Genomic DNA, 24,716 nt, shown 5'->3' with positions numbered 1-24,716 from the left:
CAAAATTTTCCAGGACATTTTATGTGCCCAGTATGTGTAATATTTATAAAAATATTCACAAGAGGTAAAGATGTATATTGTGGTTATTTAATTTTTTTTCTCTTCAGAATTTCGTATACAAAAGTTTAATTACATATTAATATCAAAATGGTGTCTAGACAAATTAATACATTAAAACTTTAATCGAATTAAATCATTATTTTAATACTTATTTTTTTTAAACATAACACTGCATTATTGTTTCTCAAATTAAATGCATTTATACAAAATTCATACAACACAATCCGAAACAACACTACAGATATTTTTGTCAAATGAAATGCTGCACTACAGAACCTCACAAATGTGAGAAATAGTTATTTAATTACATTACTAAACAGTAGTATTAGATAAGCTTTTATTTTGACATTTCTGTGTGCTTTTGACTAGTTTCTCACCTCAGGATAAGCAGTTCGCTCTGTGGCCCAGTGTTATTATTGAACCCCAAAAAGCTGTCATTTGATTAACTAAATATATAGTCTGTATGCGCTGCATGCTTCAGAGTGTTCTGCTTCACACTTTCATTTTGAAGAGCACAGCATATGCAGATTAAATAGTTTTTCCAATTAAATCTCAGCCTTTTGCAATGTAATAATCACACTAGGATAGATTGCAATTTTAATTTAATGAATTGTGCATTCAATCATTCATCAGCTAGTCCCAACTGTTGATGTCGTTTTCGACAGTGACAAAATTATACAAATGTGTATTTGACACCTATCCCAAGTCCCAATCACTACCATGTTTTTGTACGTGTAACAAAAACTTTGTTAGCGACACAGTCAAACAATTTTATTATACCAAATTATTTTCCAGGACATTTAGACATTTTTCTCATTTTCCATGACTGGAAAACGGCATTGCAAAATTCCAGGTTTTCCAGGATGTGCGAGGATCCTGTCAATGAACGTTTCACATGCTCACACTGCAATACAGCTGGTCAGGTTGTAATTCAATTAGAATTTGACTTGGGTTCCCTCAGGATTTTTCTATGGGTTTTTATAATGGCAGTTTTGGATTTATGAGTAAAATAAGATCTGTGGTAAACATTACTTGAAGATATTTTTATGTATTCTTCTACTTCATAATCTACACACGGTCATATCCCAAATGTGAATTTTGAAGCTGCCATGTTTAGTTTTTTAAGTAGCCTATGCTGCTGGATAGTTCACCCAAAAAAAAAAAAACTCTTCATTTATTCACTCTCATTCCATCCCACATGTGTCTGACTTTCTTCTACAGAACAGAAATTAAGATTTTTAGAAGAATATTTCAGCTCTGTAAATCCATGCAATACAAGTGAATGGGGACCAGAACGTTGAAGCTCAAAAACACAGTCAGCATAAAAGTAATCCATAAGAATTCAGTGCATAAATCCATGTCTTCAGAAGCAATATGATAGGTTTAGGTGTGAGACAGATCAATATTAAAGTCCTTTTTACTATAAATCTCCACCTTTTGTTTTTCACATTCTTTGCAAACTACTAGGCAGGAGGATAATTTATAGTAAAAAAGGACTTAAATATTGAACTATCCCATAACTGTCAGTCACTTTACAGTTTAGTGAATGGCTCTTTACGGTGTTGTCTCTTACATTATATTTTAATGGGTACCATGGTTCAGTGATGTTACCGCCATGATACTTTGATGTATACCATGGTACTTATTTGTAACTATTTTGGTAGTGTAAAATGAGTTAGTTATGCAGATAAATAATAAAACAGCAACTGTTTTTGTATTTTGGTCATTTATAAGTCTTTCAGAGATCTGACTTTATACAAAAATGATGAAAACATCAACAAAAAAACAAATGCTTTGAAATTTTACAAAATGCCCCTGCCATAGCTGTGTGCTTCAACTGCACCAAAACACACTCTCACCTTCAACACAATACTGTAGTTTTCTTGGCCTTCAGAGCAGAGAGAGTGTGGTTAAAGATGTCAGTAGAAAGTAACTATAGCTAAAGTGTTAAATTAAGAGCAAAGACAGAGTCAGGGAGGAAAAGTAAACACTGGGGTGTGAACAGTATTGAGTTTCACGCCTGCCTTTGCATCTCGCAGAGTTCTCCACCACTCAGGTACCGTATTCCTGTAACGCTCGTTCACAGTCTGGTCACTAGGGGCAGCAGCTGCTTTGGTGACTGTTGGCAACAACAGTTCATTTAGGCAACCTCAGGGTTCCTTTGCCCAGCAGGAACTGCAAAACTCTATCCACCAGCAGGGCGGCGACAAAATCCAAGATTAGGACCTGTGCTATTATCAACTTAAACTGTAAAGGGAAAGAGAAAAAAAATCTAATATAAATACAAATAAAAAACAAAAAAAACAAAATGGCTGCTAAGAGGCAAGCTAATAAAAAAATAAAAATAAACTCAGCAAAAAAATAAACGTCCTCTCACTTTCAACTGCTTTTATTTTCAGCAAACTTAACACGTGTAAATATTTGTATGAACATAAAAAGATTCAACAACTAAGACATAAACTGAACAAAAGTTTCACAGAAATGTGACTAACAGAAAAGGACTAATCGATCCCGCTCCAGAGAACATGCATTCGATGATAAATGCAAGTCTGACCATCACCCCTGGTGAGACAAAACCGTGACTCGTCTGTGAAGAGCACTTTTTTCCAGAGTCATTAGAAAGGTCCTAATTTTTATAACTGTGAATAATTTTTTTGTGCTGAGTTAATTTGTATATATATATATATATATATATATATATATATAAAAAACAGGAGAAGTTAATTTACTATCCATCATATAGTGTTTGCTTGAAAGTACATGCTTCATCATTAGTACACAGAAGTACAGTATACAAACTGGGATTTGACCCAAGTGTGGGATATTGAATTACAATTCAGTACCTCAGTTGGAATATCCACTAAGGCAAACTGCTCATTGAATTCAGGCGATGATCCTGTCAGCAGTCCTACTATTGCGAGTCCTGATAAAGCGATGCTCCAAAGCAAGGGCCGATTCTCGCAGAGAGATTCCATGAAGGGGTGACCCTGAAGAAAAAGCTTTGAATTAGTTTATTTCAACTTGACTTTATGGAAGGAATAGTTCACCCAAAACTGAGTGTATTTTCTTGTTTCACTTCAACAATGATTTGCATTTTTCAGGATGTGCTACACTTAAATATGTGAAAGCACAAAAGAGTGGAAGATTTTCAGTGAATAACAATACAAATTTTGATCAGTCCATCACACAAAGCTATCGTATGACTTCAGTAGACTTGGAATATAGCACCAAAGTTGTAAATGATCTGCACTTATATAGCGCCTTTTTAACCTCAACAGTATTCAAAGCGCTTTACACTGTGACTCATTCACCCATTCACACACACACACACACACACACACACACACACACACACACACACACACACACACACACACACACACACACACACACACACACACACACACACCAATGCAAGGCACTAGCCTGCCATTGGGAGCAACTTGTATGGTGCTCTTTAGTCATCCTTCCCACTTTCTTTGTCATTGTTTCATATGTTTCTATGCTTATGTATCTATACGTGTCCCATGGAGGAAATTCAGTCTTACAGATTTGGAATGACATGAGGGTGAGTTATTTATTTAAATAATGAAATTTGAAGGTGAAATGCATGTTACACACGTTTAAGGCTTTAAAAGTGCGGTTAAACAATCCAGTATGTTTTTATATTTCACAAAGTAAAGTACCTTATAGTTAATGGCAAATGTAGCCATTTGCATGGCCATGGACATGATGTATACAGTACTATTAATGAGACTGGGCTCAAACTCTTTGTACAGATCCACAAACTGCTCTGCCCTGCAGGGGAAAAACAGACAGAGAGAAAGAAGTGAAACATGAAGTCGGAATGCAAATGTTATGAAAATTAAACTCAAATGAGAGCAGTGATGTCACATTTTTGGTACACCAAAACACTTTCTTCGTAAATGACCTTTATCCTCATGATCCACAGTATTTAAACTTAAGCAAAAATTAACCACTAATGTAATGTTTTCATCTCTCATCTTATTTACATCCACCCCTCCAGGGCTGCCGACAGAGGAATAATAATAAAAAAAAACAATTAGCAAATATCAGCATAGATTTTTGTCAATAGCAATCATTTGAAAAAGCATCTATTGGTGCTGATATATAACGATCCCAATAGTCGCTTTTAACTATCGGGTTTCGGCAAAAATCTATGCTGATATTTGCCGATATATAGGTAAAACAGATATATCTGTTGAGCTCTACATATTACAAAGAAATAATTGATTTTGAAGATGTGGAGGAAATTATTGTAAAAAAATTATAATTTGAAATTCACCAATAAATTCCACTGACCTGGTTTTCTACTCTATTCCAGGGTTTCCCAACCTTTTGCCAAATGCAACCCACATTGTTTTGAATGCCAATCACCCATGACCCACCACTGGTTGGCACTTAATCTAGTTATGTTTATATACTTATAATATAGCAGCCTAATATCTATAGCCCAATATTTGTAGCTTTGGTGCTGCTGGCTGAAGTATTCAGATGGTCCCTTACCCACCATAGGTACAATTTTCAGCAACTATCAAGGTTAAATTAATGATCTTCAACAATTTCGCTATGACACCACCGGACCAGCTTAAATAAGGGACAAATCACGTCCCTTATTGATTCAAAATGGAACACATCATTTCATCTTTAAATACGGGACGATCCTGTATTCTAAGGAACAGGTAGGAACTCTACTTGGGACTGCCGCTCTGAAATTATTATGTCCAGAGATTGAATGGAGATGCATGCAACGATACGTAAAGAGACCTTGTCCAAAAAGGACGATTCGTAGCATTGATTATTGTGATTGAACAGCTAATAATTAACGTCAGAGAAATGCAGCCTCTTACGGTTGTTTACGTAAACCTGGTTATTAACATTATTCAACAGTAGAGGTCACTGTTGCCCCAAACATGGCAAATGTACAGTTCTATACTTCTAATTGGTCATTTGTACTCATGACAGAAAAGATCTCGCAACTCAGCAGACAAGGATCCCAGTGAAACCCTGCTCTATTCTATTTCCACAGTTGCCTTTGACTTGCTCACTAGGGGCATTAAGACACTATTTTCTATAAAGAGGATTTTCCAGTACCTGGGTGGGCTTCTGCTCTGAGCCCCTTTGTACAGGTACACCAGACTGCAGAAGTGGACCGCAAACTGTAGCAGGACTGTCAGGACAGTGTACAGGTTGAAGATGTTAGGTAAAGGCCGCTCTTTGGACAAGGTCTTGAGAGGCTGAAGACGAAAACAGAAACACAATTTACTTTCATTGCAATGTAGTTTATCAGACAAAAGCAGCATTATAAAAGCATCTCCCATCTCACCTTTGACCTTGAGATGAAGAGAAAGCAGCCGGCCAGCAGTAGGCCCTGAAGTGTCGCCTGGAGGTCACTGAATTTTACCCCTTCCAGGTAGAGAACAGACTGACTATAAGCCAGCACCAGAGCGTTCAATGCCAAGATCTTAAACATCTGCAGGGTGGTCACTAGAGTGCAGCGCCCCTGTTTTATCACATGACAGACTGAAAACACACATCACAGAGTTAGACAAATAAAATGTAGGTTTAAATAGGAGAGTAAGCAAAAATACAATTAGTTCTACTTACTGCACTGAATGGAGGACAGTTTGGAGGTAAATGGAGCAGCGATTGAGGCGTCACCCAGTTTTACTACTTGAATCTGATCTTCCTCTAACTCTCGCAATGCCTGACTGATCCTCTCCTGCAACACAATACATTTATACAAAAGAGAATTAGTCACAGCCTTATATATTTAGTTATTAAACAGCTCTCTTTATTTTGATTAGTCAATTGCGGCATTATTCAGTCAATGATTACTAAACTTTACAATCAAATCGTTATTTCATGTCTTTTATGCATCTCTTTGGCAAGTAGCTGTATAATAAGTGGGAACACATGTAGTAATTTGCTCATCATCACAAGATGAAGCCCTTTAGAGTGATAAATAGGGCTGGGTTTAAATATTAATGTTCCATTTAATCACAATCTTCATTTAAACAATCTCGATATTCATTCTTTAGTGGATAGTTCACCCAAACACAAATTCTTTCGTTATTTACTCACCCTCATGCCATCCCAGATGTGTCTGACTTACTTTCTTCTGCTGAACAAAAACAAATATTTTTAGAAGAATATTTCAGCTCTGTAGATCAATACAATGCAAGTGAATGGTGGCCAGAAATTTGAAGCTCCAAAAAGCACATAAATGCAGCATAAAATAATCCATGTGACTCCAGTGGTTAAATATATGTCTTCAGAAGCGATATGATAGGTGTGAGAAACAGATCAATATTTAAGTCATTTTTTTGCTATAAATCTCCACTTTCACTTTCTTTTTCTTTTGGCGATTCGCATATTTTGTGCATAAAAAAAATAAATAAATAACTTAAATATGAATCTGTTTCTCGCCCACAGCTATCATGTCACTTCTGAAGATAGAGATTTAACCACTGGAGTCTTATGGATTACTTTTATGCTGCCTTTATGTGCTTTTTTGGTCCTTTAAAGTTCTGGTCATTCACTTGTATTGTAAGGACCTACAGAGCTGAGATATTCTTCTAAACATCTTAATTTGTGTTCTGCAGAAGCAAGAAAGTCATACACATCGGAGTTGGCATGACCTGAGTGAGTAAATGATTTTTGTATTTGAACTATCCCTTTTAAGTTCCAAACTTGATCTTTTACTTTAAAGTTTATTTCAGTGTTGGGTGTGTTGATTATTATAACTGACCTGCATAGTTTTGGCACTATTGTTACTTTTTCAAATTAATATTTTTGTAATGCATGAAGTCAGAAGGTTCCCTGTAAAAATGTACAGCATTAGCTGAGAGAGAAGTTCTTGGACATTATAATTGAAATTCCCAAAGGAATCAAAATAGAACCAAATCATATTGAAATCAGAATCGAAAGCTTGTGAAACAGAATTGGATCAAATCATCCTAGAGATAAAAGAACCTTCCATTTCGTATTGGGGTCCTGATCAGCCTCCATTTTGGATATCTGGACATTTAAAGCATTTAAACAGTGTTAGAAAGGGATCTTCTGTAAAACACCTTTTGTGCTGCTAGTTGCTCCTCTCTGTGGGCTATCATTTTCTGTTTTGCACCACGGGAACTGAGTTTGACCCCTGAACTTGGGACTGGAGGTCCATGTTTGGGCTCTCCAGCAGAGAACTCCTTTTCTTTGATTTTCTTCTTTTTCTCTGGCATCCGCTCCGGGGAATTAGCCAACAGAGCGACCCCTGAAATACATGGAATTCGAGTACATCACCTCCAGATTCATTCTACAGGACTAGAATAAGAACTACTGATGTTGGAAATCCATCTACATGTGTATAGTACTGAATCAACACAAACATACTAAAAGCACAGGGATGTTTAATCATATGTAATGCATCATGTCGCACCTATGTGGGCATGTTTTAGTGCACCAACATCATTTGTGCCATCTCCACACATCAGCGTAACAAAACCCAGTCCCTTTAGACTGGTTATGACAAATTCCTGCACAGAAAAGAAAACACGTACACCTGTTACACCTAGTTGATAAACATGATATGATTAATACAAAGACAAGAAGTATAATTATTAGTAAAAGGCTCCTCAAAGACAAAAAATTAAAACACCTTCTGTTTGGGGCTGACACGAGAGAAGACTCGCACGTGAGGAAGCAGGGCATTGAGTAAACGCGGGTCATGTGTCAACTTGGTCAGCCCCTCTCCTGTGACACAAAGGTCATACTGACTGACCAAATCTGGCACTGAGGAATGAGGTAGAGGAAGGCACACACTGCCATCTATGGATTCCCACTTCCATTTAGCTGCAAAAGAAATGGACAGTCAATTTAAAGAGGGTTACTGCTGATATTGACGTCAGAGTACTTTACTTGGCATTGTTAGAGATGTAACACACCTTGACTAGGGCCTGGCTGCAGTACGAGTGTGTGCTCTTTCTGAATGAAATGCAGCTCTCTGGCTACATGACAGGCTGTTAGAGGGTTGTCACCTGTAATCATTACTACCTATGAAGAGTAGGCAGATGTTAGATCTCGGTCATGAAAACATGACATCCAAGGCAGTGGACTTTAAAGAGAAGGAAATAATTGGAAAATGTGAATGCATTAAATGTAAAACATCTCATTTTTAATTTGGGTGGGGTGAGTATCTTTAAATCTGTGAATTTTGAATCTGAAGGAAGTATTGTTCAGACCCCACATAGTCCTCTAAAACTCTTCATTTTCCACATAGCATTTTAAATAGAATATCTTAAATGACTTATAATAATTAAATTAGTATATTATTTTTTTATAGAATTATTTCATTTAGAGTGCATTTATATTACATTAGTATATAAGTTTTTTGTTATTATTTATTTTTTAAAATTGAAATAATATTTACACAATGTTCATCAAAAAGCATTCATACTATTGGTAGTATATTCATATTTAATAATAAATACTAAATAATTATAAATGATTCACCAGTAGACACATTGTTTTTTTAATAAATTTTCTACATTTTATACAGCACCTATATTAAACTACATTTATCAAAAAGTGCTTAAATTTTTGGGCAATGTGTTATTAGTTTATAACAGTATTTTATATAATTTATTTATATTTAATATTTATAATAATATTTACTCAATGTTTATTAATTATATTTATTTATAGAAATAATTATTAACGATAATATAAATAATCATAAGTGATTCACCAGTTGACATATTCATGTTTTTTTTATTCTTTAAACAGCACATTTATTAAATTAAATGTATTAAACAAGAGCTTCAAATCTTTTAGTTTTTTGAAAATGTGGGTATTATGAGTATATAACAGTATTTATATTATTTATTTGAATGTTTTATATTTAAAATAATACTCACTCAATGTTCATTAATAATATTGATAGGATATTCATTTATATAAATAAATTGTAATAAATATGAAATCTAAATAATTATAAATGATTAACAATTTGACTTTTTTGTTATAATTTTCAACCTTTCAAATAGCACCTTTATTAAAATAAATGTACTAAACAAACATTGAAATAGTTCAGTTTTTGGACACTGTGTGTAACTCTTTCTGAATCTGTTGGCCTTTTGTGATGATCTCTGAATGACTGTATAGCTTGAGTTCATGGTAATTAGCTTGAGATTAAAGCATCTCTGAAATGCATAAATACAAATCGAAATCAGTGTTACTTCCAAAATCAAGAAAAGTCCATCTGTCCTGGCCTTAATTGCTTCTATCAGTATTCAATTGTAAAAAAAAAAAGAAAAAAAGAATGTTAACTTGATTTTATGTGTATATACATTACAACATCCATTTACAGTTCATGTACTTACATGGTGCGAGGCCTCTAGAATCTCTCTGATAACAGCTTTGCTGTCATTCTTCAGAGGGCAGAAGACGACCATAAACCCTGCAAAGTGCAGGTTACACTCCAGTACCTCACGACTCACCTCCCTAACCTGCACACGGAAAGAGTCATCTAAGCCCTCTACAGAACACCTGTAAATCTGGCTTTTAGTGATCAATAGTGAATACCTGCTGATGGCTCAGGTGGCCCATCTCTTTATACCCCAGTGCGAGAACTCTCGCCCCCTCACGTGACATCTCTCTGTGTACCTCGTCATAGTTGGCTGGACACTCTGAGAACTAAAACAGACAGAAGCTAAAAGGCACACGAACTGCACTAAACCTCCCCAGCATTGATCTGTAATGACAAACTTTCAGATGCGAGCCAGAGTAAAAGCTAAAGAGGTCTAACACATGAAATGCTCACCATGTCCCTCAGTGTCTCTGGAGCTCCTTTCACAGTGGAGATGAAGCTGAACTCAGTGGAGCCCATCCGCTCATATGACGCCAGGACTGACATCCTCTTCAGAGCACTAGCAAAATGAAACCTCTGATGAATCTTCAGACCTGGAGTCTTTATGGTGCGAGAAAACACCTTCTCATCTAAACAAAGGGACAGAGAACATGTGCAAGAAAGTACAAGGATTACTACAGATACACTACAAGACAGGGTGGTTTGATGTTCTGCAACATGAAACAGCTAAAGAACATTTGCTTACAAACCAGTTTAACATGAATCCAGACCTTTAGTGAGTGTCCAGTCTGCTGCGGTCAGCATGGCCTTCTCCAGTGGGTCACCCACTAGCAGTCCATCATCCAGTGTGACCAGCGAATGGCATGTAGCCACCACCCGATGAGTCTCCACTGGGATCTCTGAAACTGGAGTCACTTCTTTCCCCTCTCTAAGAGGTTAGTGCAACAAGAGTGAATGAGAATATGGTTAGAAAGGGAAAAGTCTAGGGATACACTGATATGAAAATTGTTTGCCGGTGCCGATTAATTTTTTTCTCTCTCCCCTTTTCTCTCCAATTTGGAATGCCCAATTTCCAATATGCTCCAAGTCCTCATGGTGGCGTAGTGACTCGCCTCAATCCGGGTGGGAGGACGTATCTCAGTTGCCTCCGCTTCTGAGAACATCAATCCACACATCTTATCACGTGGCTTGTTGAGCGCGTTAACGTGGAGACGCACAACTCACCACATGCCCCGCCAAGAGAGAGAACCACATTATAGCGACCACGAGGAGGTTACCCCATGTGACTCTACCCTCTGGGCAAATTTGGTTTCTCAGGAGACCGGGCTGGAGTCGCTCAGCACGTCCTGGATACTACAGGTTTTGATAGTCAGAAAAAAAAAACTATTGGCCGATAACGATATTTTGCCACTTACCTTATTTCGTCATCAAATCAATTTGGCTCAGAATTATGTTTTAAAAATGTACAAAGGAGGTACGAAAGCTTTTTAATGTTCTAAAAATAAATAATTTCTACTGAACATGGTTTGGATCTGTTAAACGCATGACAAGCCAAATTTTTAAAAAGTGCCACAATGAAAGATGAATACAAGATTAATAATAATATTGAAATTTAACTAAATATAAAAGCATGATGATTGAAATGATAAAAGATTTTGCACTTCTATTTTTGCAATTCTACAACAAAACTCATATTACATGTTTGCACTGTATACAATAGAACAAACATTTAAAAGAATATCAAATTCATATTATGCATACGTTGGGCAATTCCACAGAAATGTCAACCACATCATGGAAAAATAAAAAGTTACTAAAAGGAACAAAATGAAATTTAAGTTCTATAGTGGTGTGATGGATAATCGAAAATGCCCTCAAGACCGCTAGAGGGCGCCACATGCTTACTGAAGCACTGAATGAATCGCTGAATAGTCAGTTTTTAAGCTTTCATGGTAAAGTAATCGCATAAGACGATATTGTGATTTCAATCTTAATCAACTGTGTAGCCTTAATGGATACCTTATCTAATGACTCAGAAGTAAAAAAATTGCTGATTTTGGATGGTTTTACCTCATCACATATATGTAAGCGCCCCTTTCACAACGGTCACATCTGTAACAATGGATTTTCCTCATAAATGTGAGAATAAGAATGATTAAAATTAAACTGTAACTGTTCTTTGGCGTGCCAAACCTTCTACATTCTGTTGCTCTCATTATTTATTCATTTTTACAAATTTTGTTGATAATAAATTATAAATGAACCTTCGGATATTCATATTTTCGATTGTTTTAATTTGGTCAATATTTGGCCGATAAATATCGGTGTCCGATACATTGGTGCATTCCTAGAAAAGTCTATCAGGTCAAAGTCCTCATGTTTCACGTTACATTAGATTTTGGTTGGTAATATTGCAGGGATGTGTGGTGCTACAGTATGCAGGGTTCCTACTGTTTTTGATATGACCTTCCCACTTGTGTACGATTCTTGAATATGTATTTTTAAGAATGATTCAAATTCAGACAGATTTGCTACTGAAACATTTAGAACGATTTGTGAACTGGTGCAACTCCAAATAGGTTCAAAATTACAATGTGCATACAAAACTGACATCACAAAAACAATATTAAAACTGATATTTCCAGGATTTTCATGACAGCGAAAACGTGTATGTCTTTTAATCAATCCCCATTTAACAATATTGTGTTTTGTTTCATCAAGTGTATCTGAAATCTGCAATACAAATTGTATTACAAAAAACACTGAAGGTGAAGCACCATACAATTTTTCTCAAAATGGCTTTTTCTTTTTTGCACTTTACCATGGCAAAGTATACAGGGTTTTACCTGAGTCCTGCTACACCACGAACTACTAAGCTGTCACTTGTCAGGGTGCCAGTCTTGTCAAAGCAGCAAATCTCTACCTTTCCAGCGAAGGGGATCCTGAAAGGTTCTGTGCAAAACACATCTGTGGAGGAATATTACATAAAATGTAAGTCTAAAGAAAGCAATGTGATTAAATCATGATAATCTAAATGTGTTGCATCCAGCAGTCACTCACAGAGTTTGGCCAGAGCAATAAGCGATGTGTTAACAGCCAGTGATAGCTCTATGGGTAACTCGGGTGGCACTACTGATGTGAGGATCAGAGTACACTCCAGAAACAGCTTGTATTTGTTTCTGCTCGGGTCCTTCATCCCTGGAAAAAAGACAGAGCTATATACAGACAGCTAAAAAAAACATACACTTAGAGTTGAAGTCAGAAGTTTACATACACTTTAGCCAAATACATTTATACTCAGTTTTTCACAATTCCTGACATTTAATCATAGAAAACATTCCCTGTCTTAGGTCAGTTAGGATCACTACTTTATCTTAAGAATGTGGAATGTCAGAATAATAGTAGAGAATGATTTATTTAAGCTTTTATTTATTTCATCACATTCCCAGTGGGTCAGAAGTTTACATATACTTTGTTAGTATATGGTAGCATTGCCTTTAAATTGTTTAACTTTGGTCAAAAGTTATGGGGAGCCTTCCACAAGCTTCTCTCAATAAATTGCTGGAATTTTGGCCCATTCCTCCACACACACTTTTTCAGTTCTGCCCATAAATGATCTATAGGATTGAGGTCAGAGCTTTGTGATGGCCACTCTATTACCATGACTTTGTTGTCCTTAAGCCATTTTGCCACAACTTTGGAGGTATGCTTGGGGTCATTGTCCATTTGGAAGACCCATTTGCAACACCCATTTGCAACGAGCTTTAACTTCCTGGCTGATGTCTTGAGATGTTGCTTCAATATATCCACATTATTTTCCATACTCATAATGCCATCTATTTTGAGAAATGCACCAGTCCCTCCTGCAGCTAAGCACCCCACAACATGATGCTGCCACTCCCATGCTTCACATTTGGGATGGGGTTCTTCGGCTTATTCCCCCACACATTATGATGGTCATTATGGACAAACAATTACATTTTTGTTTAATTAGACCAGAGGACATTTCTCCAAAAAGTAAGATCTTTGTCCCCATGTGCACTTCAAAACAGTAGTCTGGCTTTTTTTTTAATGGTGGTTTTGTAGCAGTGGATTCTTGCTAGCTGAGCAGCCTTTCAGGTTATGTCGATTTACTGTGGATATAGATACTTGTCTGCCTGTTCCCTCCAGCATCTTTACAAGGTCCTTTGCTGTTGCTCTGGGAATGATTTGCACTTTTCGCACCAAACTATGCTCATCTCTAGGAGACAGAATGCGTCTCCTTCCTGAGCGGTATGATGGCTGCGTAGTCCCATGGTGTTTATACTTGCATACTATTGTTTGTACACATGAACATGGTACCTTCAGGCGTTTGGAAATTGCTACCAAGGATGAACCAGACTTGTGGAGGTCTTGGCTGATTTTCCCATGATGTAAAGCAAAGAGGCACTGAGTTTGAAGGTAGGCCTTAAAATATATCCACAGGTACAACTCCAATTCAGTACACCTCCTATCAGAAGCTAATTGTCTAAAGGCTTGACATCATTTTCTGGAATTTTCCAAGCTGCTTAAAGGCACAGCTAACTTAGTGTATGTAAACTTCTGACCCACTGGAATTGTGATATAGTCAATTAAAAGTGTCTGTAAACAATTGTTTGAAAAATTACTCGTGCCAAGCACAACGTAGATGTCCTAAACGACTTTCCAAAACTATAGTTTGCTAATATTAAATCTGTGGAGTGGTTAAAAAAAAAAAATTTGTTCAAATGATATTAACTGTATGTTCCTCTTGGCATGTAAGATGTAATGTAATGATATGTCATGCAAACTGCCTGGAATTACTTGTGCTTAGAAAGGTAAACTGGGTCAAATTGTTTGAATTTTGAGTGTATCAATACAATGCTTGATCATGTAAATTCATGTAGCCTAGTTAAGGCATTCATAGTTGCATAGATTTAAAACAAAAACAAATTTGTGGATGACTGATGTTATATGTTGTTGATACAGAAGTACTTTTAACAGTTGTCCTTCACATATTCTCAGTAAATAAAGGCTACTCACCTTCGACCCAAACATACACAGCTGCAGCAATGGCAAACACCAATAGGAAGAGGATAAAGATGAATGTTTCCAAGTTGTTGGCTGTCACCCGCTTCACTCCAAACAAAATTGTTCTCAATAATTTGCCCTAAACAGGATACAACAAATTAGAAATGTTTACATTACAGGACACGTTCCAATCAAATTACTAGACCGAACACCTCACCTGAGAAGTGTAGAATCCCGTCCGTAAAACATAAGCAACACAGCCGTTGTCTACAGCTGTGAAGGCAAAAGAAAATAAAACAAAATATTTCATAAATATTTAACGAAATGTGTCCTATTAAAATATTTATTACTAAAAAAATTTATTACACAGACAATGACACACTGTTTTTTAATTTATATTATACAATACATTCAGGGCTTATATATTGTAGAATAACAGGGTAATTTGTTGTAATATTATCTTCCAACCACTACTGGTCAGCCTGTTGACATAGGAAGTGATGGGAACAGGAAGTAGGCCATCTTTAAAAAGGCCTTGTAGCATGTTCATTGTATGTTGCGTATCCCTAAATAAAAGGTTCAATGCAATTGTCTATTTCCTTATTGCCACTAAAACACTACAATATAATATTTGATTTAACACGTAAATAAGTTAATTAATTATATTTAAAAAATTTACACAATTAATGAGGTCCCTGGACTGTAATAGGTAATATTCCTTTCATCTGAGCAATTCAAGCGACAACTTGATGTACCACTTGTTTTCAGCAAGGGGCAGTAAGCGAATCTCCAGCTGAAGAGGCAACGCAGCTTCACAGACAACAAAATACTCCCTGTGTCCCAATCCGCATCTTATCCACCCTAAACCGTACCTGAGATTAGAATTAGGGTGTCCCAAATCAAAGTATGTTGAAATGGGTTTCCCAAAGTTGTCCCTCAAGGTTAGCAAAAACATGCTCTCTTGCAGAGGTTGATATCATCATATTTCTCACAATCCCTTGATTTTCCGTTGCTTTGCAATCTTCATTTGAAATATCTCGATATCAATTCTTAAGTCCCAAGTTCGATCTTTTACTATATGTGCAACCCTCTACTACAATGAGGGGAATATCACTCACATTTGTGAACAACCATTTGTATATGTAATATACACTGATGAGCCAAAACATGGTAAGCAAACAATCAGTTCTCGTAGTCAACGTGTTGAATGCGACTTTGACAAGGGCCAAATTGTTATGGGAAGATTGCGTCCATTTCTGAAACGCAAGGCCTTTGGGGTGCTCCTAGTCAGCAGTGGTGAGTATCTATCGACAATGGTCCAAGGAGGGACAAACCACAAACCGGCCACATGGTGTTGGGTGCCCAAGGCTCATCGATGTCCAAGGGCAACGAAGGCTATACCGTCTAGTCCGAACCGACAGAAGGTCTACCGTGACACAAGTCACAGAATATTTTAATGATGATTACAGGAGGAATGTGTCACAACACAAAGTGCATCACACCCTGCTACGTTTGGGGCTGTGTAGCTGTAGACCAGTCAGAGTGCCCATGATGACTCCCGTCCACCATCGAAAGCACCTACAATGGGCACGTGAGTGTTGGAACTGGACCTTGGAGCAGTGGAAGGTCATCTGATCAGATGAGTCATTTTCTTTTACATTACGTGGACGGCCATGTACGTGTGTGCCGTTTACCAGGAGAAGTGATGGCACCAGGATGCACTATGGAAGATGACAAGCCGATGGAGGTAGTGTGATGCTTAGGGCAATGTTCTGCTGGGAAACCCTGGGTCCGGCCATTCATGTGGACATCAATTTGACACATGCCACCTACCTTAACATAGTTGCAGACCAGGTACACCCCTTCATGGCAATGATATTCCCTGATGGCAGTGGCCTCTTTCAGCAGGATAATGCACCCAGCCACACTGAGCACATTCTTCGGGAATGGTTTGAGAAACATGATGAAGAGTTCAAGGTGTTGCCCTGGCCTCAATCCGATTGAGCAGCTGTGGGATGTGCAGAACCAACAAGTTCGATCCACAGCATCTCCACCTCACAACATACAGGACTTGAAGGATCTACTGCTAATGTCTTGTTGCCAGATACCACAGGACACCATCAGGGGTCTTGTAGGGTCCATGCCTCTGTGGATCGGCACTGTTTTGATGGCACGTGGTGGACCAACAGCATATTAGGCCAGTGGTCGTAATGTTTTGGCTCATCAGTGTATAATGTATTTGTAATATACTTCGTAATGTACCTAGTTAGAAGGTCCCTGGTTTAATTAACAGCATTAGCTGAGAAAGAGTTGATTTAATATGTAAGCAAAAGGGACATTATAACTGAAATATACCCATTTTAAATCTACACCAAATCTACAGCTTGTGAATCAGAAACATATTGGGAAATCTGTATAAATACCCAGCCCCATTTTTTACAACAATACAATCAACATTAAACGTTACACAAGTTTATCTGAAAGCTGTGAAAAGAAACTAAATTACAAAAGACTCATTAAAATGTGAACGCTTAAGCGGCTCCATTTACAGCAATCAAAAAAGGACATGAGTGATTAATAATATTTATTTTACCATCATGCATTATTTTAGGTTCATCAACTGCATTTAAACTATTTATATATTTGCTGTAAGTACTAACGTTTCAGTCCAGAACTTGCTCTGAGAGGTGGGCTGTGCTGAACCACTTTGGTGCCACCTGAGATGATGTGCAGACGGGAGTCGGCATGCAGGTCCAGAGTTCTCTCAGGGTCCAGGTCTTCCACAGGTTCCTGCAGACATGACATGTCAATCACAGTGTCAACAGCAGATGTCCAGTCTCTGTGGAGAGGGTATGCAGACCCACCTTCATCTGAGGCACAGACTCTCCTGTTAGCATGGCCTCATCCACTATACACCGCCCTCGCAGTAGAAGAACATCACAAGGAACCAGGTTATCCTGAGGAGAACGCCCTGTGAAGATATTAGAAATAAGTGCTTGAATCCATGCTAGTTAATGGTAGATGATAAGCTTTTCAAACAGAAGAGATTTGCCATTTTAGCTCACCGACTGAGACAATGTCTCCAGGCACTAATTCATCACTACAGATAGGCCTCCATTTTCGGTTTCTGTAGACCTGTTACAAAACGAAAAATCTTAAACATTCCTCATGACCATTCTGCACATGCCTTCTCTTAAAAAACATTAAGGTTCTGAATTGAGAACCGTTTTATTTATTTTTTCCATTCCAACCAAATTATTTTAATGAAATTTTTTTTATGGCTCTTTAAGAAGTTTACACTTACTCACTGAAGCACAAATCATTTCTTTCGTCATGTTCAGCTCGAAATTAACTGAGAACTGTTACTGTGTTATGTTTAGCACTTGAAGTTCACAAGACTTAACCATTCATTTTCTGCCTGTTCAGACAATGTGTAGTTAAGTTACCTGGATCATAAATGGTTTGTTTCCCATCCTGCGGATCTCTGACATGTTTCTCATCTGCTGTTGCACCAGAGATGCTTCAAATGCCACAAGCATGAAGAGTGTGAAGACACTGTAGTACCAGTATTCGTCCAAACACCACAGACCCACACAAAACACCTGCAGAAGAACAACACTTACAACCAACACAAACATGAGCACCATAAATAAAATAAAGTTAAAGTGCATCCTCCACACTCGTACCTGGAAGACGAAGAAGGGGGCTGTGGCTCTCTCCTTGAAGAGCTCCAGGAAATCTGGCACCACCATCTCTGCACGATTGCTGCCGTAACATTTCTCTGCAGCATGTAGTTGAGCCTCCTCCTGATAGCCTTTCCAGTTTTGGAAATAACTCATGGGATAGTTGATTGGAAATGCCACTTGCAAAAAGCACTTCTTCTCTTTGCTGTCATATACATACCGGATCTTCTGGAATTCAAAGGACAGAATTTCCTCTCCACCCTCATCCTGCACAGAAATATGAGACTTTTGGAAAATATATCCTTCATCTGTCATAACCTACAATCAGGGTGCTTGTGCCTTTAACCAATGATTTTCATCAGTTGTTAATGAGGTTTGGAAAACGATTTTTATTTCTAGCCGATTAAACATCAACAACGATCACCCTACCCCACCCCGCTCAACAACTTTTGGGTGGAGGGGGGCCCTTGGAGATAATTGGCTCCAGGGCCTTTGCCAGTCATAATCCATCCCTCATACCATCCCAGATTTGCATGACTTTCTGTCTTTCTTCAGCTGAAAACAACAAGGATTTTTAGAAGAATATTTCAGCTCTGTAGCTCCATACAATGCAAGTGAATGGTGGCTGGAACTTTGAAGCTCCAAAAAGCACATAAAGGCAGCATATAAGCAATGCATACGATTCCATTGATTAAATCCATATCTTCAGAAGCAACAGATCAAAATGTAACTCCATTTTCACTATAAGTCTTGACATCAGCAGTCTCCTTGGTGATCATGATTTCAAGCTCGATTACAGTTCTTAGTGCCATCTAGCGCTTTGCGTGTGTGTCAAGAACTAGGCAGTGTAATCATGCTTGAAATTATAGCCTGCAATATCAAGATTTATAGTAAAAGTGTTATATTTTGGTCTGTTCTCACCCAAAATTGGTTGGTTTGCTTCAGAAGACATGGATTAAACCACTCGAGTCATATTAATTATTTTCATGCTGCTTTTATGCACTTCTTGGAGCTTCAAAGTTCATCATTCATCTTGCATTGTATGGATCTACAGAGCTGAAATTTTTGTTTATGTTCAGAAGAAAGGCATACACATCTGGGATGGTATGAGGGTGTGTAAATGATGCGAGAATTTTCATTTATGGGTGAACTATCCCTTTAAATCTTTTAGAGCTGAGCTTAATTACAATGTGCTCCTGCAGCTCTTCATTAAAGAGCATTTTAGCATTTTGGTGCATCTGTATTATTTTGTGGGAGGTGAGTGCTTGTGATTTTTTTTAAAATAAATGTTAAGGTGAAATGCGAATGTAGAAAAATATATATTAATTAGGCATAACAGTTTTTTATAATTACTTTATTTCATTGACTTTCTCAGGCCTGAAAATAACCATTTAAAAAAATCCCTGATATTTACAGGTTTCCCATGACTGTGGAAATTGTGTATAACAACATCTGTGTAGATGCAATGCATCATATCACATTGAAAAAAGCATATAAATAGAAACAGACATCTGAATACTGGTTAATCTACTATTGCTAAATCCAGTACTTTAACTAGAATTTCTGGAATAATTACATATCTCACCTTATCCCTCAGAAGAGGCACTAATTCAGCTGAGCCATTGTTAGGCATCGGAATGACTTTTGCAAAGGTGGCCTTGTCTGGATCGGACTCCTGTTTAAAATATTGCATAAATTTCAGTACATTTTGCTTAGTATCTTGGCTGTCACAGCCATATGTCTGACTTGTTATTTATTACCTTAAAACAGGTGAGCCAGCAGTGCGCGTGCACGGACCAGTAGCCAGAGAGCATTGTGAGGACGTGCGCGATCCCGATAGCGGCGAGCGCAAGCAGGCCGGCCTCAACGCACTCGGCACCATCGTAAACTCCAAACCACATATACAAACAGCACGGGTAGAGGAGTAGGAACGGGAACACTGTACCGTGCAGTGCGCGTGGCCTGCGGCAGTGGAGCGACACTGATCTCACGAGCTCATCGCTGTGCGCTCGAGCTCCCCCCGGCCCAATTGTGCAGCCTGCAACCATATTTCCCCCTGTTTTAGCTTCATCCATCCTTCTGGTGTGCCTTCCTCCGTCGACCCTCCTACTCTCCACCTCCTCCGTGCAGACGCAACGGTAAAAAAGGCAGCTTCGCACCGCCCTGGTGTCTACCCACTGTACAGGTTTCTCAAAAATTGCAGGCACTCAGGTTCCGCATACGCAAGCACGTACAGTGGTGACGCAATATCCGGTGCATGTCCTTGCTTTCCGTATAAACAGTAATTTTTTTCCAACACTAAAATAATTGCTCGTAAAAATTTTCGTCTTTAACTTTAATATCATATAGTTATAACAAAGCATTACTTTATTTATTTCAGAGTATATCATATTATTTAAGGCAAATAAATAAATAAGAGAAGCCCCTGTTCGAAGCCCCTCCTATTTTAACGCTAACCCTAAATTGACCAATATGATCAGAGTTAGTGAAAACGCTGTCCAATCGAATGCCTCCAGCGGGAGTGCGGACGCTCTCTTCGCACATGTGCAACATAATGTCCAAATAACCTTCGCATGAATCAAAGGTGTTTAACATGTAAGTATTGGTGCTTTACAGCTGCTCGTTATACTTGATTGTAATGTTGTATTTTTGTCTTTCTCGTGCTGTAACACATGGATAGCAATTAAATTAAGGCCTGATGGCAACTTGCTTCATTAGCAAAAATTTCTGATACCAGAAAGTGTATTTTGCAATTAAATTGCAATAAAACCGTGTTACAGCAAAGCTTTTCCCTCATGCTAGTGTTTCTCCCAAAACTTACATGCTCAAACAGTATTTATAATGTAAGCGTAAACGTCATTTACATATTTGATATAATACAAATGTGCAAAATAGGCAGGCGGCAATGGACATTACAACCAAATACTGCCAGAAGGAGCTGGAAGAATATGGTGCCTGTGTTGCATCCAATCCAACATCATGGCAACAGAAGTGTCAAGACCTAAAACTGAAGGTGGCACAGTGCACTTCATCACAGTATGTGTTCACATTTTTTTTATCAATGGAAATATTGTTATGCAGGTCTAAGACTGTTGAGTTTAAACCGCTCACCTCCACAGTTGTATTTTTGTGAGTTATTTTAAAATATTTCATTCATTGTGATTTGTTTTTAATCTTGATGCAGTCCAGTGATAAGAAAGATCCAAACAGACTGTGCTGGTGAGTTTTCAGTGTTTGAACGGTGTCTACGAGAGAACCAGAGCTCTGTTGAAACATGCCAACCTCATGTCGCCCGTTTCCTGGCCTGTGCTGAGACCGTGGACCTTTCAGACAGTGTGTTTCTATAATTATACTTAAAAGGATAATGAATGTTGAAAATATTACCTGAAATACATATATGAATTTATGACTGAGTCCAAGCATGAAAGCCAAAAAAATATAAACACTTTTTTTTCCCCAAACAGCAAATACTGCACCTCAACCCACGTAGATGCCTGCCATTTGTCACTGTTCTGTCTAATGAAGAGACATCACAGATGTTTTTATACTTCAGTGCTGGAAGGAAATGGGTTATGGAAATGTTTATTATTTTTGAAGAATTGCAACACCAAGAAACCGGGACAAACAGACCTCACGTTTTGCTCACTTTTTCAAACTTGTTGTAATTTATTGTTCTTTTGTCAGGATTTCAGTCTGTTTATGTGATAAATCATTTTTAAAAAGTTACAATGATATGAAATAAAATATGCTCATTTCTATTTTATTTCTATAGCTCCACCTGCCCTTTTGAACATTATGTTGTATTACAGCAACATGTTACCATAGAGTAGAATTTTATATCTTTTAAGGGTTGAATCCTTAGAGATAGTTCACCCAAAAATTAACTCATCAATTACTCACCCTCACATCATCCCAGATGTGAATGTCTTTCTTTCTTCAGCTGAACATAAACAAAGATTTTTAGAAGAATATTTCAGCTCTGTAGGTCCATACAGTGAAAGTGAATGATGACCAGGAATTTGAATGTCAAAAAGCATATAAAGGCAGCGTAAATGTAATGCATGAGACTCCAGTGGTTTAATCCATGTCTTCAGAAGTGACATGATAGGTGTGGATGAGAAACAGATCATTATTCAAGTCCTTTTTTACTATAAATTCTCCACTTTCACATTATTCTTCTTTTTCAAATTATTTGTGCATATCGCACACCTACTGGGCAGGGATGAGAATTTATAGTAAAAATAAATAAATGTTGGTCTGTTTCTCACCCACTCCTATCATCACTTCTGAAGATATAGATTAAACCACTGGAGTGGTTTTATGCTGCCTTTATGTGCTTTTGGAACTTCAAAGTTCTGGTCATCGTTCACTTGCATTGTATGGACCTACAGAACTGAAATATTATTCCAAAAAATCTTTTTTTTATGTTCTGCTGAAGAATGAAAGTCATATACATCTTTTTTTTGGAATAATATTTCAGTTCTGTAGGTCCATTGGTGGACAAAAAAACGATGATGGTAAACAATCAACAGATATTTTTATTTGTCCATGAACAGGTAATTTTGAGTAGAAAATGAACTTCAGACTTCACAAAACAAGTTGCTAATCGGAAAAACAAAATCAACAATAAAATTGGTATAAATTAACTTGTAAACAGTGAAACTATGCAAGCTTAATTATTCAAGTCCAGCGCATGCTTCGAGAAGTTAAGTAAAATGTACTTATTTTATTTACTTGTGCAGTTTACTCAAATTAGCAAATAAATATGACAAGGTTTTCTACTTTAGGATTAATGCATGATAATGGATTGTAAGGATAACAAACAATCATAAATAATAGTTACTTATAAGCTAGAGCATTCATTATTACATGTTGAATTTAGTTCAAATGTAGAATTTACTTACTATTTTCAAGTTCACACTTTAACTTATTCGTTGTAGAATTCAGTGTAGAAAGTACTTAATATTTTCTGCTTTATTACGTCACCACAAAATATGTTTTTTCTGCCTTATTAGTTCTTTTCTTAACACCTGTTTGTCAATATACACTGTAAACTATTTGTGGTCCATGAGACAATTGCGTGTAATGTGTAAAGTTTGATTTTGAGTTAATTTGATCTAATATTTAATAATTTTTTAAGATGTTAAATAGCAAATGAGAATTTCTGAATTTATAAAATTTATTTTGAGACAAAATACTTATCATTTTCAGATTGTATTTGGGGTAAAAATTCCCCCTGTGTTTCAGGGGCTAAAGGCTAAAGATTTTTTGATGAAAATGGTTTAAGTGGGTTCACTGACTGATCCAATCACAATGACGATTCATTTGTTTATAGAACAATGAGAAAAATGTCATGAAATGTCAAATGTGATTGAAATGAACAGAACATGTTTATGCTGTTTCTCAAGTGGTTATTAGGTAATTTATAAAGTTTTTAAAATGTATCATCTTTGAACTCTTCCTATTAATTATAAAATATCACTATAATAAAGACAATTTTTAAGCTAGTCTAAAGAACACATATCTTACACAGTGTTGGAGTACTGAGTGTTTTTGACCTGGTGTCACTGTATAATATTAAAGTTTAAACCAAAGAATGCAGGCATGTAATATCTCCCCCTCACATGTGCACCGGCTCCCTGCGTCCAGGAACAAAAGAGGGAGGCATTAAATGAGAATTTCTTTGACCGCTGGTTAAATGAGTGGGTGGACACAGGGTTTGAAGCCTTTGACCAGCAAACCGAACAGATCTTTCACTTCTTCATTCACCAAAATAAGAAACTGGCCAAATGGAAATTTCCAAAGAGAATTGTAATGTCTCTTTTACCAGTATGAGAGTGTTGTGCACGAGCCATAAATCACAGGGCCAGGATTGTGTCAATATTAGAAATGACAGGTTTTATTAGAAAACAGAACACCATACACAAATACACATCCACTGAAAGAGATCACGCTCAAGGAAAAGGAAACGTAACATTGTGCTGCGAGACATACCATTTATCTACAAATGAACAGTTGTCATCAGAGCAGTCCTTGGAAAAATATTAACTACCACACTTTAAATTACGATGAAACAATCCAGTTTCACAAAATAGTCAATTAATACATGTGCAGTCATCTGCACACTTGATTTACCAGTAAGTCATGTCCAGTGTACTGAAAAAGCTTTTCAGGATTTTGAAGATTGTGAGAACATGAGCAGATAATGCTATTAGTGTGCTGTGCATTTTTCAGTATACTGTAAATAATACATTTCACATATACAGTTTATCATGCTGCAACATAAATATTCCAATGCTTGAGTTATGCCATTAAAAATAGTCAACAACATCATACAGATTAAAAAGAGTCAGTAACTACACTTATAACAATAGTGGTAATTACAACAACATTGTTCGACAAACACATTTAGAAGATTACTATAAAGCACAATTAGCTGTAACATTTACGGGGTATTCTTAATACTTTGTGCTTTTTTTCTTGCCAGGACTTTAGAAATAGATGCCATATTTGTTACTTTCAACCCTGTAACTGTAAAGGTCAATTCACAGTTGCCCCAACAAACACCA

At 37.1% G+C, this 24,716-nt stretch overlaps 2 protein-coding genes across 2 annotated transcripts; one reads left to right on the top strand and one right to left on the bottom strand.

The window, feature by feature from the left end:
• Positions 1–327: 327 nt before the first annotated feature.
• LOC127653024 (endoplasmic reticulum transmembrane helix translocase-like) lies at positions 328–20,320 on the bottom strand. Its single transcript, XM_052139508.1, has 25 exons — positions 19,908–20,320; positions 19,733–19,822; positions 18,151–18,414; positions 17,911–18,066; positions 17,530–17,599; positions 17,329–17,435; positions 17,125–17,254; positions 14,682–14,737; positions 14,477–14,603; positions 12,497–12,634; positions 12,283–12,403; positions 10,207–10,364; positions 9,890–10,065; positions 9,652–9,762; positions 9,450–9,575; positions 8,013–8,121; positions 7,727–7,920; positions 7,508–7,604; positions 7,155–7,342; positions 5,689–5,803; positions 5,408–5,604; positions 5,176–5,318; positions 3,747–3,858; positions 2,904–3,047; positions 328–2,307 (listed from the first exon to the last, which is right to left on the bottom strand). The coding sequence occupies exons 1-25, from the start codon at positions 20,220–20,222 to the stop codon at positions 2,197–2,199; spliced, it is 3,555 nt and encodes a 1,184-aa protein (XP_051995468.1). The 5' UTR covers positions 20,223–20,320; the 3' UTR covers positions 328–2,196.
• A 345-nt stretch (positions 20,321–20,665) lies between these two features.
• LOC127653299 (coiled-coil-helix-coiled-coil-helix domain-containing protein 5) lies at positions 20,666–23,624 on the top strand. Its single transcript, XM_052139944.1, has 4 exons — positions 20,666–20,742; positions 21,043–21,183; positions 21,332–21,480; positions 21,612–23,624. Coding segments are annotated over exons 1-4 (318 nt in total). The 5' UTR covers positions 20,666–20,740; the 3' UTR covers positions 21,638–23,624.
• The last annotated feature ends 1,092 nt before the right edge of the window (positions 23,625–24,716 follow it).

Source organism: Xyrauchen texanus, chromosome 12 (assembly GCF_025860055.1).
Source record: "Xyrauchen texanus isolate HMW12.3.18 chromosome 12, RBS_HiC_50CHRs, whole genome shotgun sequence".
NCBI lineage: Eukaryota > Metazoa > Chordata > Actinopteri > Cypriniformes > Catostomidae > Xyrauchen > Xyrauchen texanus.
The sequence above is the reverse complement of the archived record's forward strand: the minus strand, read 5'-3'. Positions and strand labels throughout refer to the sequence as shown.